We start from the raw sequence: 13,767 nt of genomic DNA, 5'->3' as shown, positions 1-13,767 counted from the left end.
CACCTTAATGAATTATCAAAAAAATCAATCTGAGTAAACTTGGCTAGGTCAAGAAATAGAACAAAACCAGTACCTCAGAAGCCACTTACCTTTTCCTTCATGATCATAATTCTTCCTCTTAAGTTTCAAGTGCTATCCTGATCATGTGTTCATTTCTTTGCTTTTCTTTCTAGCATTGATATCTAATTATTCATGCATAAATGATATGGTTTGATATTATGTTTTTAACTTTATAGAAGTGGAAAAATACAGATGTATGCTATTGTGTTTGGCTTCTTTAGTTCACTGTCTTGAAGATTTACCTATGCTGCTGTATTTGTGTCTAAAGTTGGTTAATTTTCATTGCTACATAGAAGTATATCGATTAAACATATCATATTTACCATATTCCATTCCCTTCCTGGTAAGCATTTGGGTCGTATTCTGTTTTGGCTAACACAATCAGTGCTGTTTACAAACATTCCTGTTCATCTGTTCTGGTGCACAGAAGCACCCATTGTGTAGTGTCTACACAGGATGGACTTGCTAGATCATGGGATAGTCATTATCTGTTATTATTTTATTCAATAGTGCCAAACTGTTTCCCAAAAGGAGTTTGTAACAATTAACACTCCCACCCACAGTGTCTGAGACTTGCCCACACATGATCCTGTCAGGCTTCAAACATGTTTCACCCCTCCGGGTGGCTATGTAAAAATATCTCATTGAGGTTTTAATTCATATTGCCCTGCTTACTAAAGAATTTGAAGTATTATTACTTTTATAATTTAAAATAATAATAAAGAAATATTAGATCAAGACCAGGACATATACTATCACAGAGACAGTCTTCCATATTTCTACCCATGTATCTGCAATGAGGTCGTGTGGCTACTGTCCACATCAGTTTGAACTTTCAAATTAAAACAAAGCTGCATCTATATATTCTCTATATGCACATCCTAAAGGTCCTGGCAAGAGGCTGAAAGCATGGGGAGATGCACGCATGAAGGGGCCTGGCTTTGATGTAAAAACATTTGACCAGAAAGGAAAAGAGGTAGCAAAGATCCTCGTGTGTGGCGCTTCAGCCGAATCACTTGGGACTTGGTAGCGAGTCGAGGAAGAGAATCTAAAAACGTATGCATGGGAATGGGGACAGAGAGGTGTCTGCTGCAGAGGGGTAATCTTGGGAGTGGAAAATAGACCTGGGGAAGAAAAAAAAGACTTCGTGTGTTGGTCGATTTACTGCTGAGAAACCTGAGTTTCCCTAGAGATTAAAACAATGAGTAAGGTGCAAGTGTAGTGGGTTAGAAGGAAGTAATCACGAATAGGGTCTGAAAATGAGTGGGTGAGGAACTGAAAGGGCACATGTGTGCTAAGTGGCTTCAGTCCTGTCCGACTTTGCAATCCTGTGGACCGTTGCCCCCCAGGCTCCTCTGTCCTTGGGATTCTCCAGGCAAGAATACTGGAGTGGGTAGCCATGCCCTTCTCCAGGGGATCTTCCAACCCAGGGATGGAACCCATGTCTCTTATGTCTACCTGCATTGGCAGGCGGGTTCTTTACCACTAGCACCACCTGGACCCTAACGTAAGGAAAAGCACAGAATTTGGTATCTGGAAGGCAGTAGAAGGCTTCTTCAGAGCTAGTCCCTCTCTGTTCTGACTCATCTTCCCTAACCAGGAATGTATCCTTCACCTTGTATTCATCTAGCCAAGTGTGTACCAGTCTGAGATTGTTATATTCCATGGCTTTTATAACTTCAGAGTGGTTTGTCAAGTGTTGCCTGTTGATGTGTCCAACTCGAGAGCAGGGGATTACATAGAGCTGGCCTCCACACATCCAGATCTACAGACATAAGGAAAACAGAAAACGCATTAATTAATGATAGTGTCTGCTTGCTAGTAACAGGCAACTGCTGAATTAAAACAGAAACAGCAACAGCCATCGTTAAGTGTCTTATTTCATTTAATCCTCACACAACCTTACACTGTGATCATCCCCATTCTACAAATGAAGAAACTAATACATACATTAGTCAAGAAGTTTTCCCAGTAATATAGCGGCAGAGCACAAATTTCAAACTCAAATCTGGCCCCAGAGTCATGGCTCTGAATACTAAGTGGTCCTGCCTTGCTCCTACATGACCAGCTCTGATGCTGATCATAGGAAGACTGACAAGATAGTTTGTCTTAGGATATTCTCAAACAATATGCTGAAAGTAACATTTTCTGAGACTCTTAAGTACTTCTGGCTGTTAGGTTCAGTCGCTCAGTCGTGTCTAACTCTTTGCAACCCCATGGAATGCAGCCCACCAGGCTCCTATGCCCATGGGATTCTCCAGGCAAGAATAGTGGATTCGGTTGGCTGTTAGTAGATAACAAAAGAAACATTGATCATGGGTGACTTCAGTTATTCCTCTTTTTTTGTACTTAAAACACTTTATACTGCTTATTTTTAATAACTTTTTTTTTTTTTACTACACACACAAAATATGACCATAGGAAAAATAAGTGTAGAAAAGCAAACAGGGGAAAAAATCACTTTTTAAAGACTTCATCAGTCAATACTAATTGAAATTGTTGTTGTTTAGTTGCTAAGTTTTATCCAACTCTCTCACAACTCCGTGGACTATAGCCCAACAGGCTCCTCTGTTCATGGGACTTCTGAGGCAAGAATACTGGAGTGGGTTGCCATTTCCTTCTCTAGGGGATCTTCCAGACCCAGGGATTAAACTTATGTCTTCTGCATTGGTAGGGGAATTCTTTACCACTGAGCCACCAGGAAACCGCCTAATAATCCAAGTATGTATGTGTGTATACATAGATACACAACAGTAAGACAACTTGCTTTTTTAATTTAATGTTTGGCAAAGTTATTTTTATAGTCTTGTATTATTTGGAATAATACAAGAATATTGGAATGTTGGTAGTTTTAAGTTTTTTTATTATTATAGATAACACGACAAAGAATGTGCTTGTAATGTAAACCTTACGTAGAGTATACTTACACAACTCTTCCGTTTGAGTCAGTGACGCTTACATGGTTCCTAGGTCAGCAGCAGCAGCATCAGTAGGGAACTCACAAATGTAAATCCCTGGGCCTACCCAGACCTACTGACCTAGGAACGCTGGGTCTGGGGGCCCAGTATTTCTGTACTTTAATCAGTTCTTTAGTTGATTCTGATGCATTCTAAAGTGTGAGAACCACTGTTCTAATTAATCAAGGTCACACATCCCAGTTTTATAGATGTTTTCTTAGGAAATCCACCTAATCATTTAAAATAAGACTCATTGAAAACAATATTCAGAAGTATTATGGTGAAAATATCAGATAGTCAGAAAGGATTATGTTAAAGGGAAAAGCAGAACTTCTGACATGAGACCTAATGACTGGTACAACAAACTTCCAGGGTTCTTTAGAAATACCCAGAAATATCCAACCAGTCCATCCTAAAGATCAGTCCTGGGTGTTCATTGGAAGGACTGATGTTGAAGCTAAAACTCCAATACTTTGGCCACCTGATGCGAAGAACTGACTCATTGGAAAAGACCCTGATGCTGGGAAAGATTGAGGGCAGGAGGAGAAGGGGACAACAGAGGATTAGATGGTTGGATGGCATCACCGACTCAATGGACATGGGTTTGGATGGACAGGGAGGCCTGGCGTGCTGTGGTCCATGGGGTTACAAAGAGTCGGACACGACTGAGCGACTGAACTGAACTGATTCCCATAAAATGTCTACAAAAATACACATTGAATGCCTTCTCCAGAATGCATGCCACAGTATCTTCACCTGGCTCGCTTAGTTGGTAGAACTTGAGACTCTTTAATGAATCACAAAGAGATTTCCCTGATGGTCCAGTGGTTGAGAATCCAGCTTGCAGTGGGGGGGACATGTGTTTGATCCCTGGCCCGGGAATTAAGATCTCACATGCCGTGGGGCAGTTAAGCCCACACGCCCACACCAAAACTACTGAGCCTGCTCACCACAGGGAGGATCCTACGTGCCACAGTTGAGACTCAATGCAAGCAAATAAAATAAATTTTTAAAAAATAATAGAATAAAATGAATGATACAGTAGAAAATCCCTTAGACCAGAAGTCCAAAGATTTAGGTTTTTTTTAATCATCTTTGCTACATGCTGATGCTCAGACATATCCTCTCTGAATCTCTTTTTCACCTGCAATTGAGAACTAAATAGTTGATCATTTAAGCTACTGCTTGGGGGTGCTTTGTTATGCAGCAAAAGTTAACTGATACCAGTCACCTGCAATGTTTTAATCTCTTTTTCAGGAGATCTTAAGGAAATTTGGAAAATCAGTAATATCCATTTAATAATTAGGACAGATACAGAAGTATTTATTATTGTTGGTGCAGTCTTACATGTGTGAAATGTTTCTAATCAAAAAAGAGATCTGGCTATGAACATAGAATAGAAAAGTAACCAAAGTGATCAAGGGGGAGTGAAAATAAAACACATACTAAAAGACTTTCTCAAAAAGTCAAATTGAGGATGCAATCGCAACTTAGCCCCATTTTCACAGGACCCATGCAGTTGCTCTTTTCCTCTTGATTCATTCTCAAAGGGACACAATCCATCCGGACATGTCTTTTGTTCTGCTCATTGTCCATGTAGGAGATGGTCAGCTTTCTTTCTCGGATATACTGCTGGAAGGAGTCTGTCCAGCTCCCAGTATTACTATTATTATTAGAGGAGGAAGAGGATGGTGAGGAGGGAGAATATCCCATCAAGAGTTAATATAGTGGGACTTCTGTGGTGGTCCAGTGGCTAAGACTCCACGCTCCCAAAGCAGGGCATCTGGCTTCGATCCCTGGTCTGGGAACTAGACCCCACATGCCACAACTCAGAGTTCACAAGACACAACTAAAGATCCCACGTGCTGCAACTAAGACCCAGTGCAGCCAAATAAATAGATTAATAATTTAAAAAAAAAACCATAAAAAAACAGTTAGTATAGTTTAGTACTTCAGAGTCCAAACTCAGAGGCCACTCCGTGTGGTTCAAATGCCCTATGAGCCGTGGGATCTGGGGCAAGTTACTCAATCCATTTGTGTATCAGTTTCCTCATCTGTAAAATGAGAATAACAATAGCACTGGCCTTACTATTGAGTCTGCACACTTCAGAGCCTGCCTGCCACAACTAGAGAGCCTGCATGACAAAAATAGAGAACCTAGGCACCTAGAAAGTTCGTGCGCTGAAAAGAGAGATCACACAGAAAGCAACCAAGGCCCCACATGCAGCAACTAAGATCCAACACAGCCAAATAAGCAAATATTAAAAAAAAAAAAAAGACAGTACCTGCCTCATGGGATTGTTATGAGCATCAGATAATCTGACACTTGTGAAGTGCTTAGGGTTTGTGTTTTGTAAAATGAGAGTGTCTCTGCTGTAGTGAAGTGTGGTAGGTTATAAGCACAGTCACATATGCTTTTCATTCCTACCTGCACATTTAACTGCTAAGTAACTCTGTACTCCACTCATCAAGAAACGAGGTTTATTTCTCCATCTCTTGAAACTGGTCTTGGCCTTGTGACTTGCTTTGCCCAACAGGACATTAGCAAAGGTGATGCTTGAAAAGTGTGTGCAGCACTTGGGAACCTTTTGCTCTTGGGAACCTTGTGACCACTTCACAGTGAATGAACCTCGCTAGCCTGCCTAACCACGAGAGACAAATGGTCTGGTCATCTCCACTGCCCCAACACTGGACACTGGCCAATGTCCAGACATGTAAATGAGGCCATCCCATGCTAGCCAGCACCAGCTGACCCTCCAGATGAACACAGATGTGTAAGCATCACTAGTAAAATCAGCCCTCCTGGCTGTGACCGAAAAAACCATTTTAGCAACACAACAATTTTTGAGGAGTAACAATTGTTTGTTGTTTCAAGCCACTGTATTTTTGGGACAGTTTGTTACACAGCAAAAACTAACTGATACACTAAGGAAGTAAATGGGACCTCTTATCCACTTAGCTGCTCAAGAAACTTGGTGTGATTGATGAAAATACTGTTCTGCAAGTATTGTCTCACTCTCTACCCCTCACCAAGGGGCAGAGTATATTTCTCTGACACACTGACATTGGACTTGTCCATTTGAGAAGCCTTGGTCCATGGAAGGTGAGCAGACATGGTGTCTCTGGAGACGTTAGATAGGCTGTGTGGTTTGCCTTGACTTTTGGCTTCCTACTGTCACATAAGAACATGCCCAGAGTTGGTAGTAGAATGACCAGAAAAGCTGAGCAGACTCAGAGCCCAGCCCCGCCAGTGTAAATGCACAGGCAGAGCCATGCTGGCCGATCCGCAGACATCTGAAAGAAGAAAGTAGATGCTTCTTGTTCTGAATTGCCTGGTTTTGAACTGGTCTGTAACAAGTATCATCATGGCATTAGCTGACTGGTAACTGGGCTGTCCTTGACACCCTTTTTTCTCAGCACCCACCTAGCTGGTCAGCATACCTATGGGACATTCTAATGATGGTAACGTGTAGGCAACTGGTCACACAAGCTTATGACTCAGGAGAAGGAACTGGGAAGGGGCGAGAATTGGTATCACTTGCATCCATCAGTCAGGCAAATATGATCTGGATAAGATTATGGAGCAGGTGGAGTGAGCAGAGAAAGAGAGACTTGGGGAAACCCTACAGGGTGAAATTTCTGCGCAGATGGGCCAAGAAAAGTCACTGGTCTGAGCAGGGGGCTGGGTGCTGAGCAGCTTGCCTCATCCTCAAGGTGAAGATGCAGGAGAACCCACTTTAGCCCTTCTCTAGCACAAACCAGCGCTTGTGGTTTGCTCTCAAACTACAACCTCCCTGGGCTGCAGCAACTGTGGGCTGAATCTGAGCTGGCCTCCGGGTCTAAGCACCCAGCCTGGAGGTGAGGCGGGCGGTTCTCCGGGTGTAGAGCAGGGCCCTGGGCCCCGAAGCAGTGTCCTGACCCTTTGGGGTACAGTGGGATAGAGCACAGAGGCGGGGGGCCAGCCAGGGCACAGGCTGCCTGTTCTCTCAGGGAAACGGAGGTGCCGACCTGGAGCCTGGTTCTGAGACTTATTCCAAGGTTGGAATTGAAGCTGCAGCTCCAAGGGCAACAGCGAATCATCACTTCCCATGAGCAATGGTAATACTGACCTCAGGGCAACTAAAGCAAGTTCTGGGCACTGGAGACATCCAATATATGGCCAGCCTCAGCGAGAAACCTGGGCTCCCCTGGTGCCTTAGATGGTAAAGCGTCTGTCTGCAATGCGGGAGACCCAGGTTCAATCCCTGGGTTGGGAAGATCCCCTGGAGAAGGAAATGGCAACCCACTCCAGTATTCTTGCCTGGAAAATCCCATGGACGGAGGAACCTGGTAGGCTACAGTCCATGGGATTGCAAAGAGTCGGATTCGACTGAGTGACTTCACATTCATTCATTAGCGAGAAGTGACTTAGAAACAGGGTAAACCTGTTCTAAGCTGGGGGGCCGCAGGGGCCTTAAGACCTGAAGTTGAATAGATCATACAAGCCAGGAAGGGACAGGCTGGAGCACACTGCTTATGAGTTCTGTGAATTTGCCAAGCTATACCACCTCTCTGTGACGTGGTTTCTCCACTCTGAACAGGAGACAATGTGGGTGCCTCCCTCCCAGGTTTATTGTGAAGATGAAGTGAGCTAGCATCTGTAATATTTCAGAGTGGTGCATGTCACACATGGCGACAACTGGAAGATGAAATACACTGTATCCTTCACATCTCACCTAACACGCCACTTCTGTAGGGAAGCCACTGAAGACACACCCCTCCCCCAAGACAAGGCCAGGTTCCCCTTCTGTGTGACCTCACAGTACTCTGTATTTCTCCTTCATCGCAGTGATCAGAAATACAACTAAATAACTAATCATCTCACTCTTCCCCGAAGAGAATGGAAGCTTTATGCCATTCGAAACCACTTCCGCATTAAGAGCTGCTGTATTTTAGCACCCAGCGCAGGGCTTGGCACATAACAGGTTCTCAGTAAATACTGTTGAATGAGCGAGTGAGTGAATGAATGAAAGGGGATTGCATCTTCTGAATACCCAGCACGTGGCACAGCCCGACGCAAGAGCTACTCCTTAGATGATGGGCATGTTGAACCTCGAACTTCACTTGAACTCTCAAGAGAGTCTGAAACTGAGAAGACTCTCTTTCGTTTAGTCCGAAGCTAAAACGGGACGTGGGTTTTAGCACCACACAGGTGTCAGTTACAGCCATGGAAGCTGACGGGGTATATTAGGAAAAGGATCAGCCAGGGGATGGCACAGACACAGGCCAAGGAGAAGAGACGTGCTGCTACAGATCCTGGCGGCCCTGGCTCGCCTTTTGACCCCTTTGGGTCCCTTTTGCTTCTGGGTCATGGAGGGGAAGTTTGAGATGCGGAGAAGGCTGAGCGCATGGTGGACTGCAGGTGGCTGGCTCAGTGGAGAGGTTTTTTCCTAGCAGATAAGGAAACATTGCACTAGGTTAACAACAGGCACGGCTTCACAGGTGCAAAAAATGGCTCCATATCAGCCCTGAGCCCTGAAGAGCACATGGGGTGAGAAACAAGTGTTGTCAAGAAAAGTCTTGGGAACAGCCATGCTTGAGAGATACACAGAAGAATAAATTCCTGGGAAGGAATTGGGCACAGCTGAGCAAGGCAAGGGGATTTTCTTGGATTTTGCTCTAAAATCCAAGAACTCTTCTGGAAGAGACTGGGCACTAGAGGTAATCTGTCTGCCAATGCAGGGGCTTCCCAGCTGGCACTAGTGGTAAAGAGCCCGCCTGCCAATGCAGGAGACGTAAGAGATGCAGGTTCGATCCCTGGGTTGGGAGGATCCCTTGGAGGAGGCCATGGCAACCCACTCCAGTATTCTTGCCTGGAGAATCCCATGGACAGAGGAGCCCGGTGGGCTATAGTCCATGGGATCTCAAAGAGTCGAACACGACTGAAGTTGACTTAGCCCACACGCCAATGCAGGAGACACAAGAAATGCAGGTTCAATCCTGGGGTCAGGAAGATCTCCTGGAGGAGGAAAATGGTAACCCACTCCAGTATTCTTGTCTGAAAAATTTCATGGACGAGAGGAGGCTGGCAGACGACAGTCCATGGAGTCACAAAGGGTCGGACTCAACTGAGCACACGCATACTGCATCAAATACTACAGTAACCTCAAGCACACGTAAGACCAAAAGTCGTCCACTAGGGACACCAACATGGAACTGGGGACAGTGCCTGAAATGACATCAGAGGGAAGATGCTGAGGGCCTCTAGGCAGTGACTCACTGCAATGAGTGAGAAATGAACTGGATGTAGATGTAGCTAACCCTTCCTTAGGAAAAATCAGGTTCCTTGGGCAGAGGGGTCCACCAGTGTCAAGAGAGTGCCTAGCTGTTTATTAATTTACATGTTTGTTTATGAAAAGTGAGACCCAAGCATCCTTGAAACATATCAAAGTGCCATTAGGAATGAAGTAGCTGACTATTGAAGCAAAAATCATGAGTGAACTTGAGTAATAAGCTAGCTGTTATTTGCTATCTGGAGGGAAGGTAAAGCCAAGGCAAGGAATATACTCAGTTTTCAAAGATGCATCATTCATAAAATCGATTCTATTCCGAGACACAAGGATGTGCTTATTAAGTTGCTAGGTCCTGAAAACGGGGGATTTTTCATATGCTTCATTCTCAGAGCCCAAGGTAATAAAATGAGGAATGATCAACCAAGCAATAAAAAGTACCAAAAGCACTGAGGGTCACAAAAACAATGCCTGGATCAGAAGGGAACAAGTGAGTAGGAAAAAAAGCAATGAAAATAAACTTACAAGATACTGCTAAATAGGGGTTTTGGAGGAAGAATACATTGCTCTAAATGCCCCTATAGTCAAAAAAAGGTATCCAAAGCATTAGAAAAGATGTTTGGGCTTTAATTTTTAAAAATATAGAAAGTAGCCAGCCAAAAAAGAAGAGGGTGATAAAATCTAAAGCAGAAAAAAAAAAAAAAATTGAAAAAACACAAAAAGCAGATCTGATAAACATCTAAGTACATGCTGAGAGAAATGCAATTCAAAGTACAATCTCTGTAAGTGATCTCAGAGAATATAAAGGATGGTTGACAAAATTAAAGTAGAACAACATGGCCATCACTTAGGTATCAGCTCCTATAACTATCTTAGGGGCTTCCCCCCAGTGGTTCAGCAGGTAAAGAATTCACCTGCAATGCAAAAGATGCAGGAGACTTGGTTTGATCCTTGTGTTGGGAAGATCCCCTGGAGAAGGAAATGGGAACCCGCTCCAGTATTCTTGCCTGGAGCATCCCATGGACAGAGGAGCCTGGCAGGCTAAAGTCCATGGGGTCACAAGAATTAGACATGACTGAGCGACTCACACACACACACAAACACACACACACACATACACTTCTAAGGAAGCTAAAGCTCAGAGAGAATAGGAATTTTCTCATAAAGGAAGCAGTTTTCTCTACATCTGATTGTCTCTGTTAGAAAAGACACAAAGCAGAGAAAAGTGAGGGAAAAAATGTGAAGGGCAATGATGATGAGCTGACAGCCCACATGTTTATGCACAGTTCAAAGTTATCATTATAAAAATCTATTAGAATTCAGTCAAATGTAAAAAATGACCTATAATAAACATATGATAAATGTTTGAATTGTCATACCTTAGTATCTTCTTCAGACTTTCCAGGCATATCTACTTTGTACCTTATTCTCCACCCCAATTATTTCATTAAGTCTTTTTTTTTTTTTTGGTCATGCCATGCACCTTGCAGGATCTTAGTTCCCTGACCAGGAATTGAACCCAGGCCTTTGGCAGTGAAAGCACAGAGTCCTAACCACTGGACAACCAGGGAATTCCCACATTAAATTGTTATACAGTTCTCAGAATGGGATTTTTATTTATTCCTATTTAACGGTGTGGGCTTCCCTGGCAACTCAGTGGTAAAGAAACTGCCAGTCAATGCAGGAGACACAGGTTTGATCCCTGGGTCGGGAAGATCTCCTGGAGAAGAAAATGGTAACCCATTCCAATATTCTTGCCTGGGAAATTCCATGAACAGAGAAGCCTCGTGGGCTATAGTCCATGGGGTTGTAAAGAATTAGATATGACTTAGCAACTAAATAACAACAATTTAACAGGTGAGAAAACCTAGAACTAGAAAAGTGAATGACCTGCCAAGCATCTTACACCAAGTGAGGGATAGGGCTGGGACTCACCCTGATGTCCAGTGTTCTCATAGAATTTTTTTTTTTCATTTTTTTCTGAGGTTTAATTTTAACTAATGAATTTTTAACTAATGAATTTTTAAATGATGAAGGTAACATCAATCCAAACCTTGAATTATTTGTAATGTACAAACTATTTTTTGTAATTGTAGGTGAAATAGATTATTTTCACCATGGAAATGCCTTCACTCTTATTTCTGGTCTTTTTCTTGAGTTCTTTTTCCTCAACAGTTTAACAAGTCACTTCTGGTTTGGCTAAAGTGCAATCCTAGCACAATAATGTTTCAGCTTGCAAGAAAGAACGCCCTTATTGAGTTGATAGAACTCCACCAACTGGATTAGATCTGTAAATCTTGTATATCTCATCTAGGGTGTGGGACATCTCACCATCATCTTCCACTGGTATAATTTGAAAGTGCTTTATTTTTTGTCCATGACTCATTGACAGTACAAAAGTTTTGGGGTTACTCTGACTATCCCGTACCAAGAAAACTCCATCCACTAGACCTTGCTGAATAATTAATCGCTGAGCTTCCTCTCTAGAAATTTTGTGGTGAAACCATGGTTGGGACTGATGGATAGCCAAGTTTGTGGCAGAGCTCTGTGAAGACGAGGTGGGGCTACCGTGACTGCCCAGGCGTAAACATCCTTTCTTCCTCCAAGCTAGTCCTTCTTCAACTGCAACGGAAAAGGCTTCAGTGGGATTTTCTATAATTTTCTGGTTTTCTGGCCTGAGAAGTCCATTGCTACCAGGAAATTCTCTGATTTACTTCTCATGCGAGATACACTCTGAGAACTGTAGCCACTTCTGCCTTGATAGGGATGCATGTAATTCCGGTACAGCTGCATGCCATACTTAAGCAATCTAATCGAGGTGACCCAGCACATCCTACTCTGCTCTTCTTCTGCACAGAGCATTTTCAGGTCTCGGGGCCCTCCTGCTTTGTTGGGCTTAAAGCAGAATCCATGGTTAGTCGGTGCTCCGTGTTTGTTTGTTTTTTTTGCCTGCCAGTGACACATAAATATCGCTATTGCCAAATTCGCTGGAAAAACTGCAAATGCCGTGGTTCCTTTGATATCCCTTTAGTAGAAAAATATAAACCGGATCTTCTTAAAAGGAAGTAAATCTTTTCCCAGGACTTCTTTCCCTGTTCTTTTGAATGTAAGAAGCCATGGATTTCAGGATATGTGCTTGAACTTAGAAACATCTGTAAAATCTGTGTGGGGGATATGTCACCATTGGTTTCAGTTGCAAGAGACACCATATGCTCTGGGGGAAAGTACATTGGGTTTTTAAGGAATTCATATTTGGCATAATTTTTTTCTAAAGTAGAGCTTATTTTCTTCTTCCATCCCCCAGTTAGATAGCACTTCAATCACCAGCTCGTGGTCTTCTACTGTTCTTTCTAGACCTACATGAGGCAGGTGCTCAAAAAGGGCCCAGCTGTGGTCATCAATGTAATGATTCTTCAGGACCAACAGCTGGCAAACATCCCCGGCAGTTATGTCACTGAGTACCTCTAAAGCTCTGCTGGTTTCATCTTCACTGTATACTTTAATTACCTGTTTTTTCCTTGAATTTGCTTTGGGAAACAGGCCTGCTGACAACACAGATGTAAATGGAGAGCAGCATAGCTCAGGAAAAGGGTTTGGAATAGATGGCATTTCCAGAACATCAAGATCTTTCTTTTTTCTCCTGTCTGCCGCACAGCCGCGGGTCGCGTCCGGAGGGGGCAGGAGCGCCCGCGCGTGCAGCAGGGGGCCGGTGCCAGGTCGCGGGCGTCGCCCCTCTCCTGGGCAGCGCTGCACACCTGGGCGGCCAGCGGCGAGTCCTGGGCAGGCGCGCGACCCGCGGCGCTCTGCCCATCTTGCAGGGAAGTGGCCACTGTCGCCGGCCGGGGGGCTCGGGCGTCATGGGAGGAGAAGGAGATCGGGCGGCGGGAGGCGAGGTGCCCGTTCGGCAGCGAGCGCGCTGCAGGTGCGTCGGCCTCGGCGCCTGCGCTCTGGACGCGGGCGGCTCAGACGCTCGGCCGAGCGGCAGGCGAGGCCAGAATTTTTTTTTTAAGTTTAATCTATTATTTTTTATTGGTATAATTTGTGCACCACCAGAAATTCACCCTTCTAAAATACATAACTCAGTGATCTTCAGTATTTTCACAAGGTTGCATAATCCTCGCCACCATCGAGTTACAGGACATTTCACCACCCCAAATAGAAACCTGGTCCCCATCAGCAGTCACTCTCCTCCCCCTGCCCCTGGCAACCGCTAATTCACATTCTGTTCCTGCCGATGTGCAAGGTCTGGACATTTCATATGAATGGACTCATAAATACATGGTCATTTGCATCTGGGGCTTCCCTGAGAACTCAGCTGGTAAAGAATCCATCTACAATGAGGGAGACCTGGGTTCGATCCCTGGGTTGGGAAGGTCCCCTGGAAAAGGGAAAGGCTACCACTCCAGTATTCTGGCCTGGAGAATTCCATGCACCATATAGCCTCTGGGGTCACAAAGAGTCGGACACAACTGAGCGACTTT

At 44.1% G+C, this 13,767-nt stretch overlaps 1 protein-coding gene and 1 pseudogene across 1 annotated transcript in view; both read right to left on the bottom strand.

The window, feature by feature from the left end:
• The window catches only part of GALNTL5 (polypeptide N-acetylgalactosaminyltransferase like 5), a 52,687-nt gene that overhangs the window by 1,226 nt on the left and 37,694 nt on the right, over positions 1-13,767 (bottom strand). The window contains exon 7 of the mRNA XM_065938975.1: positions 1,676-1,825. Coding sequence (XP_065795047.1) covers positions 1,676-1,825 — 150 coding nt within the window. The remainder of the gene's footprint in view (positions 1-1,675; positions 1,826-13,767) is intronic.
• Positions 11,427-12,895, bottom strand: LOC136170621 (growth factor receptor-bound protein 14 pseudogene; annotated as a pseudogene).

This window comes from Muntiacus reevesi, chromosome 6, assembly GCF_963930625.1.
Source record: "Muntiacus reevesi chromosome 6, mMunRee1.1, whole genome shotgun sequence".
NCBI classification, from domain to species: Eukaryota; Metazoa; Chordata; class Mammalia; order Artiodactyla; family Cervidae; genus Muntiacus; species Muntiacus reevesi.
Note: the sequence above shows the minus strand (reverse complement) of the source record. Positions and strands in the feature narration are given on the sequence as shown.